Source organism: Saimiri boliviensis, chromosome 6 (genome assembly GCF_048565385.1).
Source record: "Saimiri boliviensis isolate mSaiBol1 chromosome 6, mSaiBol1.pri, whole genome shotgun sequence".
Taxonomy (NCBI): Eukaryota; Metazoa; Chordata; class Mammalia; order Primates; family Cebidae; genus Saimiri; species Saimiri boliviensis.
Window position 1 is genome coordinate 47,205,827 of NC_133454.1, and position 24,465 is coordinate 47,230,291.

The 24,465-nt window shown below is 38.5% G+C and overlaps 1 protein-coding gene and 1 long non-coding RNA gene across 3 annotated transcripts in view; one reads left to right on the plus strand and one right to left on the minus strand.

Annotated features, from left to right (window-relative positions):
* The first annotated feature begins 65 nt into the window (after nt 1–65).
* LOC101037121 (uncharacterized) lies at nt 66–17,004 on the plus strand. Its single transcript, XR_012518034.1, has 6 exons — nt 66–327; nt 2,361–2,512; nt 3,176–3,262; nt 4,827–4,973; nt 14,287–14,424; nt 16,442–17,004. It is a non-coding gene; the product is annotated as an uncharacterized LOC101037121 (long non-coding RNA).
* Nucleotides 3,145–24,465, minus strand: part of BTG4 (BTG anti-proliferation factor 4) — a 26,984-nt gene continuing 5,663 nt past the window's right edge. Inside the window, exons 2-6 of one of the 2 annotated variants that reach the window (XM_039470367.1) lie at nt 18,050–18,248; nt 17,426–17,563; nt 16,410–16,608; nt 14,369–14,520; nt 3,145–3,300 (exon numbers count right to left, since the gene is read on the minus strand). In XM_039470367.1, the coding sequence (XP_039326301.1) occupies nt 3,291–3,300; nt 14,369–14,520; nt 16,410–16,608; nt 17,426–17,563; nt 18,050–18,222 (672 nt within the window). In that variant the 5' untranslated portion in view covers nt 18,223–18,248 and the 3' untranslated portion in view covers nt 3,145–3,290. Of the gene's footprint in view, nt 3,301–14,018; nt 14,521–16,409; nt 16,609–17,425; nt 17,564–18,049; nt 18,249–24,465 lie in introns of those variants that run through there. The other variant, XM_039470366.1, reaches the window with a different exon arrangement.

The window sequence follows — 24,465 nt, forward strand, 5'->3', positions numbered from 1 at the left end:
GTGTTCTATCCATTTGTCTGAACCATTAGATCCAACCCACACGCAAGGGGAAGGAATTACACAAGGGCATGGATACACATTAGGGGGTCGCTGGCGCCATCTTAGAGGCTGCCTGTCATACCTGATGCTACCTCTGGCCTCTTTTGGCTTTGACCACATTCCTAGGCCCTCACCCCAATAACCATTGTATTCCCCTCTGTTCAGATACAGATAAAGCTAACATCATCTGGGCTTCACCATTCTTCTCCATCCTGAAGAAAACAGACATCTGGTCCCAAGCCCACAAAGAAGACACTGAACTGCAAAAACAAGTGTATCACAAACGAGGTAACCTCCTTTTCCCTTGCAGGACCTGTTTGGAATTATCATGGGAGCACTGAAGGTATGTGATGGTGTAACCCCTGGGGTCTAGGAATGTTAGAATCCTGCCTTGCCAAACATCTCTTTCTAAGTTCCCCAAGTGATTTTCCCATATAAGGAATAACAAATAGCGATCAAAGTAATCCTATAATTATAACTGGGCCAATTTACAAAAGGGAATTTCCAAAGACCTCTGCCTTCCCCACCAAACACTGAATCTAAATCTTGGGACTTCACCCCATACCAGCCAGCCACATGTTAGAAGGGGATAATGCAAAGGTATAAGGCAGGAAAGGGAGAAAATGAAAAGGGACAAAAACAGAGGAAATGAACAAAGAGGAGACCTTGCTCCCCAAAGGGACCCCAAATCACTTTATCAGTGCCACCCCTTGGAATTGGAAGTCAAAAGAGAACATGGCTTACCTAACCTGAAAAGCCAGGTCTGTTTCAACTGACACCCTTCCCAAATGGAAGAGAAGTAACAGAAAATGAATGTGTGCCTGTCAGTAAACCACAGTGCAGGCTCCAGGTAAGCACAGAGCCATGAGCACCCCTGAACTTGAGCAGGGAAGTGCAGACTATGGCCCACAGGCCATCTCCAGCCTGCTAACCATTTTTGCATGGCCCACAAGCTAAGAAAGATTTTATATTTTAAAACGAGAGAAAAAATGTTAAAAGAATAAAAATTTTATGCATTGCTTTATAATATGCCACATACTATTCTAACTCTTTAGATATATTAACTCATTTACTTTTTACTGCAACCCAGTAAAGTAGGGACTATTACTCATCTTACAGATGAGGGAACTGAAGCTCCTGGATAGGTTAAGTGAGTATTCAAAGATCATACTGCTAGTGAGTAGTTTAGCTGGGGTTCAATCCCAAAGAGTCTTTCCCCAGACCCTGCGCTCTGCACTTGCTTCCTCAAGTGAAAACTTGTTCAACACTATAAAGGCAGTGCCAAAACAAGATGCAGGTAACACATTTTGGTGAGTTCCCAGGAGGGCAGATCACTTGCTTTTCTGGATCAGAGAAGCAAGAGAAGGCTTTGTAGGAGAATGAGGCCATGCTTCTACTGTGAGGTTAGGGAACACTAACTTTGAACCCTAATTTTGGCTCTTGGCTAACAAAGCCTAAAATATTTACTATCCGGCCCTTTACAGAAAAAAAGTTTACTAACTCCAGAACTTGACCAATCTTATTATTAATTCTTCCTTCCTTTGGGTGAAACTAAGAAGGGAATGGCAGAGAGATGGGCTGTCCTTTAAAGGTTCCCATGCCCACTTCAATTTTCTTCGTCTTGCCATTATACTGACCTTACAATTTTGAGAGTAATTTTATACACATTGTCTTGTTTACATCTTCTAGCCTAGAAGATAGAAGACTATTAATTACTTTTGATTAGATGAGAATTGATGCTCAAAGAAATTCAGTGACTTTCTTGGGGTCTTGCAGAACCTGGGCCAGGACACGGGTCTGACTGCTGCCTCAGCAGTCTTCCCTAAACCTTGCTACCAATCCATTATTTACTATTCTCTCAAGAACAATAAAAATACAGTAGAAATGTTAAATACCCAAGGCCCATTACAGACAATATTGTAAGGAAGTTAGATTCTTAAATATAGTTAACATTTGCTGAATGCTTACTATGTACCAGACACTATTCTGAGTACATTACATTTAATACTCCAAGCAAATCAAGGAAATAGAAGAAGAAAATCTGCTGTCATCTTCTCTGGACCCTCATTCTGTCCTGGCCCCTCTGTTCCTAATGACTGAAACTCTATCATTTTTTCCATAAAGATGGACAGAAGAGCCTGTAGCATGATGCATATATACCACAGGAGGGTGATGGATGGATGGATGGATGGATGGATGGATGGATGGATGGATGGATGGTTGTAATAAAACCTTTTCCTAAATTGGGTTGTATTGTTAACATATCACTATTGTACAGAAAAATTAGTAAAATTATTACTGGTTTTTCCTGATCTCTGTAGACCCAAAGAGCTCTTTACAGTATCTTCTAAAACCTCAAACAGTGCAGAAGGAAGAGCTGATAACTGTGCAACCCATTGGCCTTTCTGCCAGGGAGTTTGTGGTTTACCAGTACGGCCTCTCCATCCTGCACCTCCTCATCCCCCAGCTTCATGTAAGTCTTGTTTCTGCCTCTCTGTGGAGCAATTACTCATGGAGCCTGGAAGGCTAGGGTAGTCAGGAAGAAGCCTTTGAGATGGCAGATAGTCCCTAGGAATAAGCATTTGGAACAGCAAACTTTCTAGTCTCTCCTTTAAAGGGATTGATGGGAGTTATTTTACCAATCTAAAGTCTAATCTCTTGAATGATATTAATCACAGATAGAATGAATTAATCACTTTCTACATGCCAGAAAATATTCTAATAATTTACACTGATTCATATAATCCTCACAAAAACCTTATGACACAGATACTATTTTTTCTATTTTAAAATTGAGCAGAAGAGACACCATGGTCGAATAAACTTCCCCAAGATCACACAGCCAAAAAGGCAGAGCCAAGGTCAAAATCCAGGCATTATGGCTCAAGAGCCCTCTAGTCTAGTCAATCTCTATTTAGAAAAGTAATAAATTGTCATATTTAGCATACATATTAAATGTACAGTTAAATACTCTTTCCGTTTTCCTGTATACTGAACCTACTTACCCTGTTGCAATTTAAATTAATGCCACAATGCATTTACTTCTCACCAGTTTGGTTGATGCTATGTAGCTGAGATACATGAGAATTTTTTAGCAAAATGATGAGTTTTGTTTTTTGTTTTCTATTCTTTTCAGGCTCCAGAAATCACCCTGAAGATTGCTTCTCATCTTCCTGCCATGGAAGCCCAAGGCAGTGCCTTCCAAGATGGCTTCTTCTGTCAGGTGCTGAAAATTCATTCCCACATGTGGGTTATAAAACTCTGGAGTCCAGTAAAGATAAACAAAAGCAAAAAGAACAAATTTCATCATTTTTTCCTAAAATCCTGACATATTTTATTCCCTCCTGGAAATAAGTCATTTAGCTAAGGCATAATAAATGTCACAGTGTAAGAGCTTTCCCTAATCAGTAAAATGAATATGTTCTGGCTTGTGCCCAGAGAAGCATAATAGTTGGGTGCCCATTAGTAAATCTCTGTCATTATCAAAGCCAGGGGTTCCAGGCTGGTATTTCCTGTAAGAGTTGTGGTTGCAGCTTGAGGAAATCCTGCACAATCAGCATCTTTCTACAGAAAAGGATCTAAATTGTTCCTGTCCTGGCAGTTCTTCAGATATGTAGATTGGAAGTGCCTTGCTGGCAGCTCTAAGCAGGCGTATATAGACCTGGTAACACTAATCACAGTCTATTGCCAAACAATTCTGAGAGGAGAAACTGCTCATCGATGCTGTAGGATTAGAAAAAGATTTACACTTGACTAGTAGGTTGTCAGGGGATTTAATAAAACCAGAAACTACTCACATACGGTACTCTCCACACATTATTTCACTTGATCCTCAAAACAACTCTATAAAATAGACAAGAATTTAATCCTATGTCACAGATGGGTAAACAAACTCAGGTTGTGGTACAAGTGCCGTGTGCCAGGACCCCGGCCAGGTGCTTTATAGGCATGGTCTTACTTATAATTCACCACACTATGAGGTACTTTTGTTATCTTTGTTTTAGGAATTAGGAAATTGAGGCCCAGAGAGGCTAAGTCACTTCCCCAAATTCACAGAGTTAGCAAGAGTTAAGACTCGAGCCCAGGCATATTTGACACCAAAAACTCATTCTTATAACCAAGAGTCTATGCTGCCACTCACAGCTGAGTCAAAGGCTAGATCTCAGACTGTCTGATTCCAAACTACCTAAAGTTTTTCATGCCAATCTACCTTCCCATAAGAGAATGAAAAAGGGAGTTATTTTAAATCAATAGGCAAGAGAGGTGACTTGAAAACTTGATTACAGTAAAGGCATGGAAGTGAAGAAAGCCTGAGAGCTCTCTAAGGCATTGATTGTCACACTGCGGTCCTTAGACCTCCTGTACCAACCACCTGGGGAGCCTGGGAAAAATGGAAGTGCATAGAATCCACAGAACCAGAATTTTGGGGATGGGTCTCAAAAACAGAATCAGCCCCTTGTGATTCTCATTACACAAAAGTTTGAGAACCACTGCTTAAGGAACAGTGATTGGAGGATATGGATAAAGAGATACATAAGAAACTCTGAATTTCTAAGTTTGTTTTCTGTAAGATGGAGGCAGTAGGAAAAATTGGGAGACAGTGGAGCAAATGACTTAGAGTTGAACCCAATTTTTCCCTGGTCATCCGAATCTTTCCTTCAGTAAATTTCCATTACACTCAGAGAGTCTTGTTTTAGACCATGTGCCATAAACCTTGAGAAAGAAAGGGGTAGTGGAAATGTTCCCAGAGGCAGACATCTCTGTGCTTGGGTGTTTTCTCCTCTCAGAGTGCTGAGAACATATTGTTCGTTGGGAGAGAGTGCCTGGCCTCTGTGGGAAGCTTTGTTCTGCTGCTGATCCGCTGCCTGGCCCACATCACTGCTGGGGAACCCCACCAGGACTCCAACCCTGCCTTTCTGGGGTCATTTTACAAGGTATTTATAACATATACAGTGCATTTTGCTTCTCTTTCTCTGTGACTCAGACCCTGTTCCCCAGGACAATAAATGCTTTAGGCTTTGCAACATTTCAAATCTACTTGAGTTCCACTGTGGCCTTTGGTTCCTCCTGCCTGGCCAGGAAGAGGATTTTCCTAATCAGATTTCCCATGGCAGCATATGACAAAATGCACGTACCACTGCTTCACAGAAGTGGTTTTCCTACAAGCACAGCAACTCAGCTTTCTGTGGCTGTTTAACTGTCCACACATAAACTGCACCAAAACTGCTAAAGACAATGATAACCCACGGAGAGGGCAAGTGAAGATGAGAAATCTCAAGCCCCATTTTTCTTTCATGTATTATTTTAAAGCTTTAATAGCAATTGTCTAGAAGTCCTACTGATCTGTCCCCCACACCTTCTCTTCCCTTGACCAAGGGCCTGAAGGCCTATTTCAGGGAAGCATTCTCTAACACACTGAGAATGTCAGCAGTTTCCAGGGACAATAAATTTGAACAAAGCATAAGCACTATTCTGCTGGAAGAGCAGCCCATCTCTGAAAGGGAAAGAGATCTTCTGTCTAAACTAATCGAAATGAAGCATGCATCTCCCTTGGAGCCAGAATCATTAGAAGAGGTAACTAACTTTATGACATCAATCACATGGCCTTGACTAACATGCACTGCTTCACAGAGTAAATGCCTCAGTGTATTCTGATATTTCTGACCTCCCACATGGTACACCGCCTTGACATTCAGCCTGTTTCTCAAGTCACATATGACAGTATTTTTTGTTTTTGAGACAAGGTCTCGCTCTGCTGCCCAGGCTGGAGTACAGTGGTGACATTACAACTCACTGCAGCCTTGACCTGCCGGGCTTAAGTGATCCTCCCACCTCAGCCTTCCAAACAGGTGCATGCCACCATACCTGGCAAATGCTTATATTTTTTTTGTAGGGACAGGGGTTCGTTAGGTTGCCCAGGGTAGTCTCAAACTCAGGCTCAAGCAGTCCACCTACCTCAGCAATCCCAAAGTGCTGGGATTACAGGCATGAACCATGGCACCTGGCCTCATGACAGTATTTTTTAAATCTTATTCTACAGGTCAGACAGTAGTTACCTGACTGAGTCACAAGGAATACAAATGTGGGTTAACTTAGTGTGTCATTAACATGGTATCAATAATTAAGCAGAATTCCATCTGTAAAACTCATTCCAAGTTTAGATGCGCAAGTGGCAGCATGTTTTCCTAAACTTACAGTGTGCTGTCTTCTGTGCAAGCCTGATGATGATTTTTTCTTTTTTTGAGATAGCATCTCTCTCTGTTGCCCAAACTGGAGTGCAGTGGCACAATCTCAGCTCACTGCAACATCCACCTCCCAGGTTCAAGCAATTATCCTGCCTCAGCCTCCCAAGTAGCTGGGATTATAGGCACCCGCCACCAGGCCTGGCTAATTTTTGTGTTTTCAGTAGAGATAGGGTTTCACTATCTTGGCCAGGCTGGTCTTAAACTCCTGACCTTGTGATCCACCCACCTCAACCTCCCAAAGTGCTGGGATTACAGGTGTGAGCCACAGTGCCAGGCTGATAATGATCTTCTTAATATCTTGTCAAAGCACTTTTTCCAGGCACAGTGGCTCACACCTGTAATCCCTGCACTTTGGGAGGCTGAGACGGAAAGATCACTTGAGCCCAGGAGTTCAAGAACAGCCTGGGCAACACAATGACACCCCATCTCTACAAAATAAAAATAAATTAGCTGGGCATAGTGGCACATGCCTGTAGTCCCAGCTACTCAGGAAGCTGAGGCAGAAGGATCCCTTCACCCCAGGAGTTTGAAGCTGAGGCTGAAGTGAGCTATGATACACTACTGTACTCTAGCCTGGGCAGCACAGTGAGATCCTATCTCAAAAAATACAATAAAGCACTTTTTTAAAAAAATATTTCAGCATTTTAACTATTAACTCAACTCCAACCACACTTTGCTTCTCACTGCTCAAGCACACTGGGGACACTCCTCTCTTAAGAGTTCCCTGTGCCAGAAATACTCTTTTTCCTAGGGCACTGCTTTTCTGCAAGGAGCAATTTTTGGCCCCTATGGGATATTTGGCAATACCTGGAGATGTTTTTGATTGTCATGACTCAGGGAAGGGGGTTGCCACTGACAGCTAGTGGGTAGAGGCCAGGGATGCTGCTAAACAGCTTGCAATGCACGGGACAGCTCCCAGAGCAAAGAGTTACTCATGCCAACCCTGGTCTATCCCCAACTCCCTCACCTCCTTTTTATCTTTGTTCACATTCACAATAAGGCCTACCCTGACTATCCAATCTTAATTTGCAACTCTTTTTCCCCTGCTTGGCAGGTTTATTTTACTCTACTCTTATTTTTCCTATATTCCTTCCCAACACACTATGTAAGTTACTTGTGCTTGTTATTACTTTCCTCCCTAAGCTAGAATGTAAGGTCCATGAGGGCAGAGGTGTTGTTTCCATTTCCTGATGTAGGCCATGTGCCAGGTTCACAGTAGCCTTGAGATGTATTTACTGTATTAATGAATAGATTTATATGGACCTTGATGCAACATACTGAAGTCACAATCTATCTGAGCTAACTATAAGATAATAGCAAACATTACATGCTTGCCATGTGCCACATGCCATGTTATGATTGAGAGTTTTACATGCATTTAATCTTCTCATTTAATCTTCTCATGCTCTTATAAGGTGAAAGTCACTCTTATTTCTAATTTATAGATGAGGAAACTGAGGCCTAGAAGTGTTTAAAAAAAAAACTTGCCTAAGATATAGCAATAGTTGTGGAGCAGGAATGTTAGTCCTCCACCAAACACCATCTATGAAGAGATCTCACTTTATTTTAAAAGAAAAATTGTACATCGTACTCTCAGGTCCACATTGTGGCTAAGAAGATCCAAGGGTACTTAAAATAAATGGTAACAAGAGTATTAACTCCTCCACATCCTCTACAGTATATTAAGAAAAACAAAGATCTTCTGCTCTTCACCAATATGGAACATTTCCTAAAAAGCATACTTGCAGCAGAACAACAAATCCTAAGAAAACCAAGAAATCAATTTGGGAGTGAAGATAAGGTGAGATCTCCTTATGGTCAACAGCATTAAGATGAGAATTAGCTATGTGACAACTATTTATTATTTTGTTTGGGCCATATTTATAACTGAACATGTCCACAGAACAAAAAGTTTTAAATTCGTGATGGTATGAATACGTGACATCACTTCCTTTAAGAGCTTCCTCAATACCAACTGAGAGGGTAGATCTCAGATTTCAGAAAAGACCCAAGAGAGAAAAGAGTTCATCCCTTTCCCTTCAGGCGGGTAACATATTAATCCTAGAGAGAAGGAACTGAGAATCAGACTTGCCCCCATTCATCAAGCTGGAGAAGAACAAAAAGTAGCTAGAACATGGGTCCACTGTCTTCTCATTCAGGGTTTCTTCCACTATACCACAATGATACCAACCACTGTTTTATGAAAGTTTGTTTTTAATCCTAAGCATTTAATATGTTGTATCTTCAATAATCAAATGTTTTGGTTCCAAATCATCACTAATATTTTGTAAGGTCAATGGATAATATTAGCAAACAGAGAATCCCAAAGTCTTCACCTTCCTCGTGTGCAGTGGGGACCCAACATGTCAAGATCAAGATCAGAAACTAGCAACCTAGAGAAATAACCAGGCACTGACCCCTCCTGGGGCCCAATCCACTTTAAAGTTATTGCCAATGTATGGGATAAAAACTTCTAAACCTTTATTAAAATAACAGCTTTAAAAGTGAACAGATAATAAATTTATACATCAATGAATTGGCCAATATGAATACTCTCAAATAACTAGCCCCAGATCAAGACATAAAATATGACTGGTTCTCCAGAAGCACCTGATGCCTCCTTCTAGTCACTTCTTTCAAGATAGAGTAACCATCATCCTGACTTCAAACATCATCGTTTTTGCTTATTCATGAATTTCATATAAATGGAACCATAAGATATGAGTTACTTTATTGCTTATTTTGCTCCACTTTCTGAGAGTCATCCACATTGTGGCATGCAGTTGTAGTTTGTTGATTCTCTTTGCTGCAAACTATTCCATTGTGTGGATACATTACTACTTACTCATTCAATTGCTGATGCATATATGGGTATTTCCCAGTTTGGGATTATTACAAAACAGCCTTGCACACTTTCTGGTGATGATATGTAACTATATTTTGCCAAGTACATACTTAGAACTAAAAATCCTGGGTCTTAGAACATGGATATGTTCAGTGTTAGTAGATACTACCAGCTAGAGTTTCGAACTATTTACTGCTGCCAGCAGTGGAGGGTTCTAGTTGCTTTCCATTTCTATCAGCAGTTAAGCATCTTAAATCTTTTTTTTTTTTACTATTTTTTCTGGTGTGTGGTATTCTCAGTGTAGTTTTAAATTTCCCTGACAACCAAGGAAACTGAGCATCTTTCATGCTGTTATACCATTTAGATATCTTCTCTTATAAAGTACCTATTCCAGTCTTTTGGCCATTTTCCATTAGACTGTACCTATTCCATTCTTGATTTGTAGGAATTATTTATTCTGCAGTTATATCCCCCATTTTGTGGACTTTTTATAAAAATGATAACAATTATCTTTTTCCATTTTATTTTTTGATCTAGAAAGAAAATGTTAATCTCATTTCAGTCTGTGTGATCAAAAGGTATTAAATACATAAGTACAACATCTGATGAAGCTGATAAGAATTATTGAAAAATCTATAATATTCATGGTAAATCACATAAATGTATATTATAGTTTTCAGTGTCTATATAATAGAGGCTAGTATTTGCCACAGAAGTTGAGGACTCCTGCTCACTATGACCAAAATTTTTAGTGCGACTAAAACTTTAGATCACATATATTATTAAAATATCTATTAACGATATTGACTAAAACTCTAGAAATGTAAAATTCGTATATGCCATCATTTAACCAGGCTAAGATTATTACTGAATCACAAAGCAGATGGATATATGTGTATAGTAGTCGGTGATCTAGAATATGTACTTAAAATATAGGCCATGTCACACAAAATTCACTTTGGAGACCCTGGTTGAAACACCACAAAGAGATAAGTAGTTATCTGAAAGTGAAGTTTTGGAGTGTTGATCAGGAGACATAGCACCATCACATTAATTTAAGTAAAAAAAAATAAAAAAATAAAAAAATAAAAACTCGTATACAAACTTCAACTCAAAAGCCTACTCAGATTACAAAGCCAATGCTTGAAATTCAAACTGCTTGTCACATGGCTAATTCTCTTTATTGTGCTCTGTATTCATCTGTTCTCATGCTGCTAATAAAGACATGCTTGAGACTGGGTAATTTACAAAGGAAAGAGGTTTAATTGACTCACAGTCTCACATGGCTGGGGAGACCTCACAACCATGGCTGAAGGTGAATAAGGTGCAAAGTCACATCTTACATGTCAGCAGGCAAGAGAGCTTGTGCAGGGGAACTCCCATTTATAAAACCATCAGATCTCGTGAGACACACACACACACACACACACACACACACACACGAACATTTGTTAGTAAGTCTCCTAAGCAATGCAAGAAAGATAGACTACTGAAGAATTAAAGCTTTCTTTTTAAAAATATATTTGGGTAGATAATGAATGATAACTAATTTATGAATTCAGTGTCTATCTGGTATTCAACATTTTTAGCTCTGTAGGTCTTTTGCCATAATTAAGAGATGTCCATACATTGCTGAGGGTTTAAGCTGTCAATCCAACTGATAAAAATATGAATGATAAATTACTTTCAAGAAAATAAAATAAAAACACTGAAATAACATGAAAAGAAGATTTAAAATTAAGTGCAACAAGGATTTTTACATCAAGCCATCAGGAACATCTGCTCATAATCAGCTCACTACATCTAACTCCTCTATTTTGAGTTCTTTGTTGTTAGGATTGGCTACTTAGTCATCTTAATTCAGCTTAAATAGTTAGATTAGTCATCGAGTTAAGTAAGTACCAAATTTGACAGCCTTAAAAATACCTCATTAGTTATCATTTTGATTGAAATCGTGCTTTCATGGCACAGATACTAATAAAATGGTAAAATGGTAGTTGCCCATAAGAGTGGGCATGAGGTAGCTGTCCTCCCTTCTGTCCCATTAACAGGGAATTCTTAAACAGAGCACACCCCTAAACCAATGCATAACTTTATAAAATTAAAGACTCTCTAGTACTTTGAGAAGAAGGCAAGTCTTAGCTTGATTAATATTGGGTATGTGTCTTCAAGAACTTTATTTAGCTACCCACATAAATTATGAAATGTATTTCCCAGAAAGCAGAGTGAAGATTAATTAAGCCAGCCACACAAGACTATTTAGGATAGTTAAGCCAAGAGTCCAGGGCCTCTGGGAGATGCGGCAAAGAAAAAGTAGTACAGAAATTAAAGACGTTTTTTCTATATTCCTCATTCTTGGCTGATCAAGGCACCTACCAGGACATGATCCTATTAATTTCCTGGCTGACTTCTTGGGCCCTCCATCTTATTTCCATTAATACACTAACAGCTGCAGGCTTTTAGTAAGCACATGCTTCTTAATGGAAATGCCACAGATTACAAGACAGGGATCATGTTCTCCTTACTGCTGCATTATGCATTTTTATTGCTGAATCAAATCAATAGCAAGTTTTTTTTTAAATTGACATTCTAGTTTTCTTTAAGGAAAGAGCTTGTATACATACACATACAGCCCACTGACTAGAAAACAGATTAAAAAATTGCAATAAATGTAGAAGCCATATTTACCAACTATTATCAAAAAAACCCTTTTCCAAAAATATATTCCATTGTCTTAAGATGCATTATTTCAAAAGTAATACATAGAATTTTATCTTTGAGTCAGATGGAATAGGTGTTTTTTCTCTACTCCTCCCACTAAGAGCAACTAAAATCCCTGGGCAGTACACATAAAAGAAAGATGAGAAGACTTTGAAAGGTGTAGAGAAGAAGGCAGACTGGCTAGGGAACCTCAGATTCCAAGATGAGAAGTCTCCTAATAAAGAACACTTAAATACCAGAGTCCCAAGTAATCCCAGTATTTTGGGAGGCCAAGATGGGCAGATCACTTGAGGCCAGGAGCTCGAGACCAGCCTGGCCAACGTGGTGAGACACTGTCTCTACTGAAAATGCAAAAATGACCTGGGCGTGGTGGCACAGGTCTGTAGTCCAGCTACTCTGGAGGCTGAGGCATGAGAATCGCTTGAACCCAGGAAGCAAGCTTGCAGTGAGCCAAGATCTCGCTACTGCACTCCAGCCTGGGCAACAAAGTGAGACTCTGTCTCAAAGGAGAAAAAAAAAAAAAAAAAAAAAAACCCAGAGTCTGAAAGGAGAGCTGAGGTTAGGCTGAAAAGATATGCAGGAACTCAAGTCATTGAGAACAGAAACCGTATTCCAGAATTTGAACATTTTCCTGATTGAAACGTTTGAAACTGGAGAGCAAAGATTATTTTAGGATGAGGAACAAGGCCAGAAACAATTATTGTTGTTAGTAGACTGTTGCAATAATCAGGTAACTAATGACAATTGTCTGCACAAGGGTAGAAGGTAGGGAGGCAGAGAAAATGAAATGTTACCAGAAATTCTAACTTGATGGTTAAGGATTAAACTAAACTACATTCACATGTATGCCAGCATCTAAAGCCTAATACATACACCCATTGCTGGTAGTCTTGATTTTGCCCCATTTTCTGGAGACCAGAACTCACCCACACACATATGGAGGCTGGCAAACATTACAACCACCTCCAGGAGATGCTTTGCTGAGGGGTCAATAAACTAGTATTGTGGTTGGCTTTAGAGAAATCTGGGAAGATTCACTACAACTGCCACACTGTAACAGAAAGCTCTTCGAAAGAGGACAAACTGACTTTTCAGCACAAAGAAACTTGACCTTATAAGCCATTAAGGTTAGGTGAGTTTTTCCCCCCGAAAAATGCTGCTATGTGCCTTAATGAACCCATCATTTGTAGAAAAAAAAAAAAGAGGTTCACCCAAAGTAATGAGGCTAGCATCAAGCCCCGCTCCGTCAGCACTGGCATGACTGCTGGCAGGTCCTACCCAAGTTGGGACTCAAGGTCACAGCTTTTTGTATCCACTCAGAGCCATTGGCCCAAAGCACAAGTCTACTCACAAGAGAACCGAGCGGTGACTTCTCCAATGCTACCAGCTTCCTGGATCCAGCACCACCTAACAGTGGAAACTCAGCAAGAAAACCCAGATGTAGAGAGAAGATACAAGTGGCTGGAGAAGAGAAAAGCTTTAAAATGGAGATGAGAGAGGAGAAGATAAGGATAAAGTTTTGAAGTAGGAGAAAACAAAAAGAACAAGTCTCCTGCTGAGAGCATGGGAGGATGGAGTAAAACAGATTGAGAAGACAGCTACAATATGGCTTAAGTGGAGATTAATAGGAACTCCGAACAACAGCAAGGGCCCAGCTGAGAACACACAGCGTGAGTAGGAATGGATCCACTCAACAGGTTTTCGGGAATTTTCTAACAACTAGAGACACAGAATTTAGAAGAGACAGACTATTTTGGGTGAGTAAAGTGAACCTGGATTGTAGAATCTCCCTCCCTAATTTTAAAATCTATAAAATCTAGCAAAGATAAAATTCACCGGCAGCAGCCTAAGGGGCATTTCTTTATACCATAAACATTGAAAAGTAGCAGCCAAAAGAATTCTCACTGCTATCAAATTGTAGAGACCTGGACTGCAGAGTCATCAACTTTCCCTCTATCAAGCGGTTCAGGGTGAGGGGAGTAAGAATGAATGGTAGCTGGGCGACATGGCTCACGTCTGTAATCCCAACACTTTGGGAGGCCAAGACAGGAGGATTGCTTGAGCTCAACAGTTTGAGACCAGCCTGGGCAACAGAGAGAGATCCCTTCTTTGCAAAAAAATAAAAAACTTTTAAAAGTTTGTTTCTTGCAACAAACTGAACTAAGAAGTATTAAAAACACAGGACATTTATTTAAACCATTACTTTTCATAATTCATCAAGGCTTATTACAGGTCAATATCTTCATTCCATTACCTTACTGGGTACATTCACGAATATTACATAAAACTTCATTTAAAATTAAATAAGAATTAAAAGTACAGCTAAGAACAGAGTCATGATCTGTATGAGAGGATTTACCATTGTGCACCCTTGTCCCTAAAATGGTCATTTTTTGTTTCATGGGCCTCTCAACCTTAAACTCATTTTTATTTTAGAGAGAATAAAAGTGCTCCTTGGAGCCCTCGCCCACTACGTGCCCAGTCGCTGCGTCATCGGCGTGTGTTGACCCAGTGGTACCTGTCCACCCGGTGCATAGCAGGCCTGTAACACTTAGGGTACTTCTGCGAGCCGTGGTAAGTGTTTCCCAGGAGGCCAACACGGCTGTCCACCACATTCTTTTTGCGAGGGATTTGGAACCAAGACTGAAAGGGCTGTTTCAAGTTTTCAACCTGGAAAAAAAAAAAAAAGGTATAAAGATCTCTAACAAGCTAGCTGTAAGGACTAAATATGAACCCATAATTCAAAAGTCAGGCCCTTCAAAAGCACAGGGAGCAAAAGTAAAGAGAGTAAAGCACATAACCATCTTTGAAAAATTCTCTAGCACTTAGTGGGGACATAAGTCACTTTATACTGTACCTTTTTAAAAAGTTAATTAATTTAACTAAAAACGTTTTAATACGCTTATCCAAGTTTGTGTTTATTCTTGAATTGTTGACTTCCATCCCTACCTCACCCCTGCCAGCCAATCCAAAACTGCATGTTCATGATCTCTGGGGCCACGGCCTAGAAATCTTCATTTTTAACACCTAAGATGACTAATATACTTTTTTACAGATCACACTTTGAAAAGACATTGCTGTAAAAGAATATAGCTGATTACAGATCTGATCCCCAAATGGAAGAAGCCTTTCTAAGCATAAAAATAGAATTAAGGGCAAATACTATAAATCCTCATTCAACATTTCTTGGATACTAATTTTAAGTGAAATGACGTAGAGCAGGTCTTTGAATAACATAGTTTGGTTATAACACTGAGGAAAAAAATGGCTTTGTCATACATCGTTTTACTTAAAAGTCACCGTTTCCAAGAAACTATAATGACACAGTTTAAAAAACCAGGGACAAAACATTTGCCAGAAATAAGACAAGGAGTTAAAATAGTTCTGGCATATAAAGAACCTATAATAATACATTAGAACTTCAAATAACGAATGGGTGAAGAAGGGAAAATTTGTAAGACAGTAGGTGCTAAAACATTTGAGCACATGGAAATTTAATTGTTTAATTTCACTAACACTTTATTATATATGCATATCACGTTAATCTAATTATCTGTTTTTTAAATGAGAATAGCCAATTCTAGAGAAAGATCCTTTTACATAGAGCTGGTGAGACTACAAATAAATACAATTTTCTCTATGGCGTTTCGACTATATATTAAAGACCAGTAAAATATTCACACTCATTGACCCAGTAGTTCTGTACTCGAGAATTAAGTCTCAAGAAATAACCTAAAATTCAGGCATCACTCTACAAGTTACCAGCTTTTTAAAAAATGTTACAACCATGTGGAAACAATCTAGAATGTCTGCCAATGATAATAAGTTACAAGGGAGACAAATGAATATTAAAATGTTAATTGCCTTAACATGTAATATATAGGTGATTAAGAGAATATACAGACAAGTATATACATATCATATTAACAAATTCTCTGTAGATCAGTGTTTTTCAAATTGTGGGTTATGAAATCAATTTAGATGCTTGAAATCAAATGAATTTAATTGGAAGTGTTGGGAGGGAACATTGCTCCTAGTAAAGATAAGCACTGTTTCATGAAACTTTTTAAATATAAATATGCATATCTTTCAATGGGTTGTGGTTTAAAAAGAAAACAGTTGAGAAACCTGCTCTAATGGCAGTACAGCCATTTGACCTTTCCTAAGTCCAAATTTTCTTTAAAAGCCATGGTATTTTCAATTAACGAAAGAAAGAAGGAAAGACAGAAGGAAGGGAAGGAAGGGCAAGCCAGCCCACCAATCTAATCTTTGATTATGCAGGAATTTAAGTAAAAGGAAACCTGTGTGCCTTCAAATACTGTATGAAGAAACAGGACGATAAAAAATTAGGGTAGATCCTAAAAGCTCAGTCATGTGTAGGAATACTCTGTGCAGTGAAGGAGATAGAAAAAGTTTTGCCAAAATACTAAGATTGGGGCTTTAAAATCTTTATAGTTTTGTTCTTTCCATGTTTTGTTTGCTTCTTTGTTTTTATAACAAGTACATTCTTTTTAGAATTAGAGAGTAAAAAGTATAAAAAGAACTGGAACACACTTGACCTGATAAATACTCTTTGAATTGCTGACTTTAGGAATGGCGTGAGGTTCCTTGCTACAACTTTCTTCATCGCAGGAAGTGCCAGAGGAATCATCTGATGAGGCTCTACTAACTGCATAACTGATCTGTTGATATAGTTCCCATTCCTCCCATCTGCCTTTAAAAGAAGCAACTGTAAATGGATGGCTTTTCTCACCATACCTAAGCAGGAAAAGAAATTTAAGTACTGATTAGGGATTCAACTTCCTACAAGTTTTTTTTTTTAATTGCATTTTAGGTTTTGGGGTACATGTGAAGGACATGCAAGATTGTTGCATAAGTACACACATGGCAGTGTGATTTGCTGCCTTCCTCCCCATCACCTATATCTGGCATTTCCCCCCATGCTATCTCTCCCCAACTCCCCACCCGCCTATTGTCCCTCCCCTATTTCCCTCCCCCTGACAGACCCCAGTGTATGATGCTCCCCTCCCTGTGTCCATGTGTTCTCATTATTCAACACCCACCTATATGCTAACTTATTTTAAAAGAAATTGCCTTAAAAAATTGAAGGACATTATGATCTTCACCTACTACACTGTTATAAATGAGGATATTCTAAAGAGCTATTTTGGTTAATTGTTCAGAAAAAAACAGACTAGTTTCTTTTGATTCAGTTAATGAACTGAATTGTCCCATAGTACATAACTTTTCTTCCTTTCTGATATTGCCTATAATACTTATCTGCTATCAACCTATGGTTTGTAATAGATACTGTTACCAATCTATAGTTTGTAACACGGTGCAGTGATTAAAGCCAGATTTCAAATATTTTGCAAAATCATTTTGCTTTCCACTTCACCCACTTTGAATAAAAGTCTGCATTTTCTAACAGAAGTTTGCATCTAAAATCTTAACCAAGAAGTGTCCCTGCTGCTAACTCAAGGCTTTGGGGCATCATCCTTTATGAAGGTATATGAAGTTGTCTAACCTAAGGTTTCCAGGAATCACACAGCACACAAACTGTGAGATTACTCACCTACAGCACACTTCAAAGGGATCTACCCATATGGTCAGCTCCTTTGGAAGTCCCAGGTGAAAAAAATCCACCTTACTCTCCGCACACGCCCTTTCTAGAATAGGATCTTTATTCTGATTGTTGTTTATCCTGATGCACCTTTAAAAAAATAGTAAGTGAAAGGAGATGAAGACGTGATACAGATACTTTAGCCGGAAAATTACATTGTGCACACACTGTTCCAATACACATAACTCCAACCTCACCCCCACCCTCCCCTCAGCCTCCCCCACCCTCCACTCTTACAAGTAAGACATCATCAACTTTTGATACAGTGGCTCAGAATGTATGTTGCATCACCAAGTCACAAAATTAGTTTACCTGATATTCACAGCTTATCTTTCATGGCAAACACCAACTAGAAATTGCTTAATCTACCTCACATAAGGCAGTTTATTCTGTTGTTTCCATTCACACTGTCATCTACTACGTCTCCTCCTTTCAAGTCCACATTCAAACAAATGTGAAGTCGAGCCTATAAAATTTTCATTATTATATACAGAAAACAAGATCACACCATTTTCCCAGGAGTTGGCTGTTGCTTGGTGATTATTTCCCTTTGCTGTCCCATGTGCTAGCTCTCACCTGAAGGCTTGCCCTTTAGAAGGGCAATCAGAGTGCCAGTGACTTCTGTATGTTTCAAACAAGATCGTCATCAGCTTTTCTGCAAAGTCTTCTATTTGCTTTTTACTTAGTTTATCATGTTTTTTCACCAATCTTGTGACAAAGAAAACTGTTGTTGCAATTTCATCCCTCATGATTCAAGAAAAATAGATAAGAAAGTCTGAAATCATTTAAAGGGAGCAAGAAGAAATAGAAACAAATGTTTAACTCATTCTCAATATTTAATCGCCATTTAGAAATTTTACATGCCTTAAAACAGAGATAATTTGCTAGAAAGAAGTCTTGAGTAAACTAGATAAGTACACGAACACTATAAATCAACATAACAGCCAAGAACGGCAATTCCTCAAACAGCCCATTTTTAAAGGTTTTCAAAGAAAAGTTTTTTCAAAATTGTAAGGCACTTAGTAATAAATGAAACATCACTGTGCAACTTAAAAATATCCGGATATGGGACAGTAATTACCTTAAGCATCACTTTTTAAAGATATATTAACAAAGAGCAAAATATTTCAAGAGAGAGTAATTCCAAAATGTGGTTCATAAGTTGCATGCTTTAAGAATAAACAAACACATTACTTGCCAACAAAAGCTCTTTCGCCCTCGAGAAAAGTGAGAGAAGACCAACTGCAGGATCCCCTTTGTTTCCAACCCTCACCCACACCTGTTTATGAGTTTGAGGCTGAAGTTTATATAAGCCTGAGCCCTAAAGGCTGATGGGTGTTTCACCTTGCACCGGTGCTGCCTATTGAGATAATCATGTAGCTTTTTCATATACCAATCTGGTCTCCATCTGATTGCTCCTTGGCATAAGTGGAGTTGGTTCTCTGTTTAAAGTGTTTAAAAATTTCAACTGGATCTATATTTTCTATTTTGCTGTTATAATCTTGTCTTTTATAACACAGAGTGAGAATCAAGCATTCTTCTTCCGTATCCTTATATCATACATTCCAATAATATCATCTCTAACTTAGCTGTTAACATATTAAAGAATTCTGCCTATGATTTCTTACAAAACTTGTGAGGACCACTTTGAGCAGTCGTTATATTAACAACACATTTTTTACTAAAGCGTTTATTTGTAGGATAAGTGGAAGAGATCTGAGTTTATCTAACCTCACCAGTTCTCAAAGGGTGGATCTGTGACCACGTGATCTGGATTCATCATATTGCTTGTTAAAAATTCAGATTCTTGGCTGGGCATGGTGGCTCATGCCTGTAATCCCAGCACTTTGGGAAGCCGACATGAGCGGATCACCTGAGGCCAGGAGTTTGAGACCATTCTGGCCAACATGGCGAAACCCCATCTCTATCAAAAATACAAAAATTAGCCAGGCATAGTCATGGGTGCCTGTAATCCCAGCTACTCAGGAGGCTGAGGCAGGAGAATTGCTTGAACCCAGGAGGCAGGGGTTGCAGTGAGCTGAGATCACACCACTGCACTCCAGACTGGGTGACAGAGTAAGACTCTGTCTCAATAAAAAAATTTTTTTTTTAATTTTCAAATTCAGATTCTTGGACCTTATTTCAGATCTGCTGAAGCAACTCTTCTCAAGGTAAAGGCTGGCAATCAGTAGTTACCAAGTTCCCCCAGGTGATTCTAATACCCACTAAGCGTTAAGAACCACCACACCTGATAAACCTAAGTCTTTAATGCTCATAATTGGTGATCATTCAGTTTCTTCATTAGTGAAAAAGAATTCACTGTCTTACAAAGAAGTCCATTTCATTTCTAAAAAACCAGCACTTCCTATCTATGTGGAGCCTAATCTACCTCTGATTTTTCTACATGTACAGCCTAGTTTCCTTCTGGAACTACACCAACTGTATCTAATGTTCCACCATTTGATGACATTTCAAATACAGCTACTCAGCCTCCCTCAGCCTTCTCTTTGTGGAGCCTAAATAGTCTCAGCTTTTTAATAGTTCCTCCTATAGACTCAGCTTACCATGCTGAGTACTCACATCACAGTGAGTGTCAGGTGTGTGAGTAATCCTCTTTTTCCAGTGTGAGGCTCAGACTTGCACAAGATGCTCCAGGTGTGCTCCACCCCTAGAGACTCTCACGGGACTGTTGCTTCCCTCCCTCTGAATACTGTATTCCAGAACACAGCCTCAGGTGGTTTTTACCTTGTTGGCAGTGGCATCATACCATGACTCACATTGAACTTGCAAGCACTCTTTTTCACTAATGCTACCATGTTGTCCTATCTTTCCCTTCCTGCGCAATGCAAATGTTAAAAATGTGGGCATTAAGATCAGATGCACCTGGGTGTGAACTGCAACTTTAGGGCTCACCATCTGTGTAACCTTGGGCAACTTAATTTTCTGCCTGTGAAATGGGAGGTACAATAGCAACCTCATTACGTTGTTATTAAGATTATAATAGATAACATTAAAGCACTTGCTCTTGAGCTGGGCAGAGGGCCTCATGCCTATAATGCAAACACTTTGGGCCCAGGCAAAAGGATCACTTGAGGTCAGGAGTTTGAGGTCAGCCTGGACAACTCAGTAAGACCCCTGTCTCTATAAAAATTTTTAAAGTCAGCTTGGTGTTGCATGTACCTGTAGCCTTCTAGAAAGGCTGAGGTAGAAAGATCACTTAAGACCAGGAGTTCGAGGCTGCAGTAAGCTATGAGCTATGATTGTGTCACTGCACTCCAGCCTGGGCAAGAGAGCAAAGACCCTGTCTCAAAAAAAAAATTTTAAACCTTTCACCAGTGATGAACTGAGATGAAATACATATATTAGGTAGTGTGCTGGCTATTGTAATGTCTTTGATGCTTGAAATGTATATGAAATGGTAAGTATAAGGATTATCAAAGTTGGTTAAGTATACAAAAATGGACAGAAGGAATTAGTTCTAGTATTCTAGCACAGTAGAGAAATTATAGGTAACAATTGTTGTGTAGTTCAAAATAGCTAGAAAAATTGTAATGTTCTTAAAATACAAAGAAAAGATAAACATTTGCGGTAATGGATATCCCAGTTATCTAACTTGATCATTATACATTGTCTACAAGTATTAAAATATTATATGTAACCCCAAAATGCATTATATATCAATTCCTTTAAATTGTTTAAAAGAACTATGAAATTGGATGGCTGAGTAACTTGATATCTAAGAATATGATTTAAGATTTAATTAAGATTAATTCAATTTAGTAAATATTTAAACGTCTTCTATGTTCCCAGAACATATTAAAATCAACAAAAGTGAAAGTAGGCCTTAATAATCTTCCAACTCCATAGTTCTTGTTTGTTTCAACTGTCCATGACGTAGTTCTCATTCCTCTTCCTCAGTGGCTGGGGTACACAAAATGTTGCACTTTGGAATCACCTGAAGATCTTTTTAAAATACCAATGTCTGCCTCCTATCCCTTACCCCAGACATTCTTTTTTTTTTTCAATAGAGACGGGGTCTCCCTATGTTGCCCAGGCTGGTCTTGAACTCCTGAGCTCAAGAAACCCTCCTGCCTTGGCCTCTCAAAGTGCCAGGATTAAAGGTGTGAGCCACCATGCCTGGCAAGACCTAATTGGTATGTAGTGCAACCTGCACATCAGGATTTTTAAGTTTCCCAAGTGATTCCAATGTGAAGCAAAAATGGAAATCATTAAGATACATACTACCTTAGTTGTGAAGATTTTAAGCTTATTTTACATTTTTGATTGCTTAATAATGCCTTAAGTTTAGCAGATTATTAGGATAAATTTGCATCATTTATTCTCACATTTTCCTAGCCATTTGCTGGGGTAACTTTTGCAAAGATTATTTTTTAAAATTTAGGTTAGAAGGGACAAAGCTGAAAATTAGGGCAACTCCCTGTATACTGCTGAAATTTTGCTTCTGAACTAAAGGCAACAGATGCATTAGCAAACACAATTTTTTTCTTTTCAAATGGTTAGTTTGCATTTACAATAATAGAATGGTGCCAGGTGTTTAATAATTCTTTCATTACTTCAAATTCCCGATGACAAACAGTTCCCTTGCACTTTGAGTTGGTGAAGTACATTAACTGATGAGGTTTTGAACCCTCTCCTAGCATTATTTTCTGCAACAGGCCCAGGCAGGCCTTGGAATTTATGAATAGAATAGTAGAATAACAATGTACTTAGATTTCAGGAAAGAACAATCAAATAAAAAGTAAACATCATGCAAGATTTCCTTCGGTTGCTTGTTTATGACTTGAAACACCTTATTTAAATCACTTCCTTTACATTAACTACAACTACACCTTCTGTTTTAATTAACACTCAGTGACTATTTACTGACCATCTACTACACAGACACTAAATATTAGTGGGGCTGGGGGTAAAAACAAAATTCAACTTTCCTTTCAAGAGGCTTATCATCTAAAGAAGGAAATCAAATATATACACAAGGGACTACTTGGATATAAAGTTTGGGAAATGAAATACTCAAAATTTACTTCAAAATACTAGTGACCAAGAGATGAATGTTATCATTGAAAGAATGAAGTTCAGTGGAAGAGTCAGCATAAAACAAACGGTGATTCATTCAGATTGAGGTATACTAAGCTTTCAATGGCAATTAAGTACCCAAGTAGTAATGTCCACTGACAAGATGTTAGAATTTAGCCCTTAACCTGGGCTGGCCTAAGCCAATCCCCAACTAAGTAGAAGTAAAAGTGACTGCTGAAATTTGAACAACTCTCCCACTGTCCTTGTGTAAGGTCTAAAATTCTCATTATAAGACATTTGTTCCCTTGCTTAAAACCTTGTCTTTCAAGGATTTCTTTTTGAAAATGTCTGATGAGCTATCTGTAGTAGAGCAACAGGATGGTTTTCTGCTTGGGTGAGGGGATTATTTCTGGGTAAAGAACCACACAAAACAAGAAATAGAAGGTTCTGGCCATTTGGAATGAGGATAAAGAACAGAAAGGAGGTGAAGGAGCAAAGACATGTTTTACTTCCCATTATGTCTGTAACAGAGAATCAAATGGTATAAAACATGAATATGGCTGAAATGACCTTGTACAAGTAACAATTTCTAGAATTGCACTCTTCATTTTGAACTGAGGAAATTCAACTTGATGGCTAAGGAATAGTCAAGCCCCAAAGTTTATCAGTGAAGGTGAAAGTCAAAAATCTGGTTCTACATTTGTCTTCTGCGTTTTAGCAAAATTCCACCTATAAAATGAAAATATTTATGCTTATAGAAGTTTAGAAATAAGCAAAATACGTTTTAAATATCCTCTGAATTGAATATTGTTTGCTGGACTTATGATATAATAACCATTCTTATAACCCCATTTCATATCTTTAGCTTCCCTCCCTAAACTACAACTTATATCCCTAGGTTCACCCATCCATTTGCAAATACATGCCATTGCCAAAGAAGGGAAAGGTATAGATGTTTTAGCAAAATTCCACTTCTGACAGAAGTATATTATTTTAATAACAGCTAGCAAGTAGCACTATTTTATAAAACAATGAACTGATTCTACCCACCCATAAACTTAGTTCCATTATGGTCCTCACATAAAAGGAAGTTACACTAATTGTTGAAACAAAATTGCATATCCCGAAACATTACCTAATAAAATTCCACAGCCGTACAATGTTGATTTGAACCCAGAAGAAGTTAATTTTAGCGTAGCCTGATCAAAGTAAAATTCCTTTACTGATAATACTATGCAAGTGTTTTATGTGCCACAAGCCTTCTTCCTAATTTGTATTTTCTATGTGCATACTGAGCATTCACAACGTAAGTGGCATTGTTTCAAAGAGCACAAAAGATATATACACTTATATAACATTTCAAGTTAGAAACTAAGATAACTACTATTCAACGTAGTACTGGAAGTCCTAGCCAGAGCTATCAGGCAAGAGAAATAAAAGGCATCCAAATTGGAAAAGTAAGTCAAATTATCTCTGTTCACTGACAATATGATTGTATACCTAGAAAACCCTAAAGACTCCTCTAGAAAACTCCTCGACCTGATTAACAACTTCAGTAAAGTCTCAGGATACAAAATCAATGTACAAAAATCGGTAGCATTTCTATAAATAATAATATCCAAGCCAAGAACCAAATTAAGAACCCAATCCCATTTACAATAGCCACAAAAAAAAACAGCAAACTATCTAGGAATACATTTAACCAAGTGAAAGATCTCTACAAGGAGAACTACAAAACACTGATGAAAGAAACTGTAGATGACACAAACAAATGGAAAAATATTTCATGCTCATGGATTGGAAGAACTAATATGGTTAAAATAACCACTTGCTCAAGCAATCTACAAATTCAATGCAATCCTTATTAATTTACCAGCCTCATTTTTCACAGAATTAGGAAAAACAATCCTAAAGTTTTGGACCCAAAAAAAGCCCAAATAGCCAAAGAACTCCTA